At 35.0% G+C, this 2,770-nt stretch overlaps 1 protein-coding gene across 1 annotated transcript in view; it reads left to right on the top strand.

The window, feature by feature from the left end:
- The window catches only part of LOC119593023 (extracellular signal-regulated kinase 2-like), an 86,647-nt gene that overhangs the window by 78,657 nt on the left and 5,220 nt on the right, over nucleotides 1-2,770 (top strand). Inside the window, exons 3-6 of the mRNA XM_037941918.1 lie at nucleotides 354-484; nucleotides 1,080-1,249; nucleotides 2,192-2,331; nucleotides 2,512-2,707. Coding sequence (XP_037797846.1) covers nucleotides 354-484; nucleotides 1,080-1,249; nucleotides 2,192-2,331; nucleotides 2,512-2,707 — 637 coding nt within the window. The remainder of the gene's footprint in view (nucleotides 1-353; nucleotides 485-1,079; nucleotides 1,250-2,191; nucleotides 2,332-2,511; nucleotides 2,708-2,770) is intronic.

The raw sequence follows: 2,770 nt of genomic DNA, 5'->3' as shown, positions 1-2,770 counted from the left end.
AAATTTAATTAAACACATAAATAACCATTATACTATGAGTTCGCAGTAAATGCTGGATTCAATTAGACTTGGGTTAATACCCTTCTTTGCATTCACTGTATCAAACCATTCAACTGTTGCCTTGTGGTATACATGTCATTGCTGAGTCTTAGGAAACTATAGAGACTGATATTGCCTTTGGTATGTTATTGAGAAATGTTGATTGCTTCCATTTATTCATGCTTGTCCAGGGCAGTTGAGTGTCCTTTATTGTAATTATTCTTTTTTGTTTGCATCTCCCCCTCTCACAGTTCTTATTCCATCTCTTTTTTATGAAAAATCTTTTGTTAAACCTCAGTATTCTCACTCGACAGAAACAGATCTCCACAATGTGATAAAAAAAGGTAATGTCCTAGAGGATATTCACCGACGCTATATAATGTACCAGTTGTTCCGAGCTACTCGCTACTTACACTCAGGCTCTGTCATTCACAGAGATCTTAAGGTGCGTAAAAGTACTGCTTATGTAATATTCTTGAGATAGCAGTCATTTAAGTATGGTTCTTGGTTGTTGATATACTTTTTGTATATTATACTCCTATAGTCATGATTTGATAGGAGAGATTATTTTATTGCTAAGCTGAAAGAAATTAATACAGAAATGCTTTACATAACACTTAAATATATGTGAATTGTTAAGATTAAGGAGAAAAAAACTGAGCAAGAGACATGACTGGCACACCTTGGAGTGGCTGGCGTGTCTCTCAGATGAGCTGGTAAATGACTTGGCAGATTTGTACTAGTTTTGTCACTCATGTAGTTCTCCAGTTCTTGTGTTTGTATAGAAATTATGCATGCTGTTATTGTGCATATGGACTGTATGGTCTGAGAAGACTTTTTGTGATGGAGTTGTGTGGATTGTAGAGACCACTTTGTGTATTCCTGCAGAGGTTTTAAGGTTATTTTTGTTCCAATTTTTCTTTGGAGAATATATAATTTTAAGTTAGTAATTAAGATTAAGTACATGACCTTTGAATTCTATTCAAGAGATAGCCCAAAAAGTAATGTTATATGATAAACAAGTTTCTTTTTTATTTCAGCCATCCAACATCCTGGTAGACAGTGACTGTAGAGTAAAAGTAGCAGATTTTGGCCTGGCACGATCGGTAGAGCCTTGTGCGCGCATTGAACCTCAAGGAGACCCATCACTTACTAAATATGTTGCCACAAGATGGTACCGAGCTCCAGAAATTCTTTTAAATGCAAAGAGGTGTGTATGAATTTAATGTAAATAGCTTTTCCTCATCCATAAGTAGAAAGATGAGAGGTTCATAGTAGTTTAAACGATTTAAAACAATAGCCCATTGGGAAGTATGTTAAACATGTTGACATTCTAGTCAAAGTAAAACACAACAACATTTTTAAATGAAGCCTATTCATAATTTCTTGTGACTTTGCTAGTATAAATTAAACTGAAAGAAATGGAAAAAATAAAACATTGAGCACAGTAGGCAGTGATTTGTAGTTTGCATGGAAATATCCTATTTTATGTGATTGCAAACTCTTAACAGACTGGATACAAAGAGAAAGTAAAAAGCCACTTGAAGGCAGCAATGTCAATCATTTCAATACTTCACCAGTTGGTATATATTGCCTATAAAACCATACATTACTTATAGACACTGGATACTTATGTTATCATCAGAAATGTTGAATATTAGCCTTTGATTTGCTGTCTTTAGTAACCAATCCCTCCCTCTTCCTCTGAGCATTTTATCCCCTTTTGCACATATCTAGTTTTATCTGTTAAATCATATCTGAGATATATCTAGCCTATTCAAACCATAGAGGACAGACTATTGTGTTCTATGTTCATTTCTGTTTCTTTTCTGCTATTATTTACTACAAAGCTAAAAAAGGTTGTATTAAAAGAGATTACTGTCCTTGACTATGAACAGAATGCAATTCACGCTTCACAAGTTTGAACACTCATATTCAGAATGGAGAATAGGTCTGATGATAGATTGTTAACACATTTAGTATGAATAGGTGGATAGCACCATGCATATTGTATATGAACCAATTGACTTCTTATGTGTGGAAGAGCAGTGTGGCTTCTTGGCAAATTTAGCATTCAGTGAGTATGAATACATGTATATGGATAGCTTAAGTATCTGGTTACATTATAATTTTTATTTCATGTTATTATCAGATATACATTAGGTGTAGACATGTGGAGTTTGGGATGCATCCTTGGGGAGATGTTGTTAGGGAAGCCAATGTTCCCTGGGGCATCAACACTCGACCAAATTGAAAGGATTATGGCTGTCATTTCTCCGCCATCCAGAGAAGGTGAGTTGTAACTGGAATTCTTAGTATTTAAATCATACTAGAAGCCATTAAGCATTGATATTTTATTTTCATGACAGGACTTATTGAGTAATGAAGTATATCATGTAAATAAAACCAGGATACCCAACTGTTTATATACATTTGTATGTTTGTATTACGGATATACTTTTTCCATTTTAGATCTCCATCTAGTCTCATCACAGTATGCCTCTACTCTACTAAGTAAACCCCATGGAAGTCGCATTCCTAAACCTCTGAAAGAAGTCCTGGCTGGGGCTCCTAGTGATGCAATAGATCTTGTAGAAAAATTACTGGTGTTTAGTCCAGATAAAAGACTTACAGCTGAAGAAGCTCTCAAACACCCTTACGTTGCCAGGTAAGTAGCCAGTGGAAGTGTTAGTAGTGATATATATTGTCTTGTTTGAGTTTTATGGTGAAG

This window comes from Penaeus monodon, chromosome 31, assembly GCF_015228065.2.
Source record: "Penaeus monodon isolate SGIC_2016 chromosome 31, NSTDA_Pmon_1, whole genome shotgun sequence".
NCBI classification, from domain to species: Eukaryota; Metazoa; Arthropoda; class Malacostraca; order Decapoda; family Penaeidae; genus Penaeus; species Penaeus monodon.
Note: the sequence above shows the minus strand (reverse complement) of the source record. Positions and strands in the feature narration are given on the sequence as shown.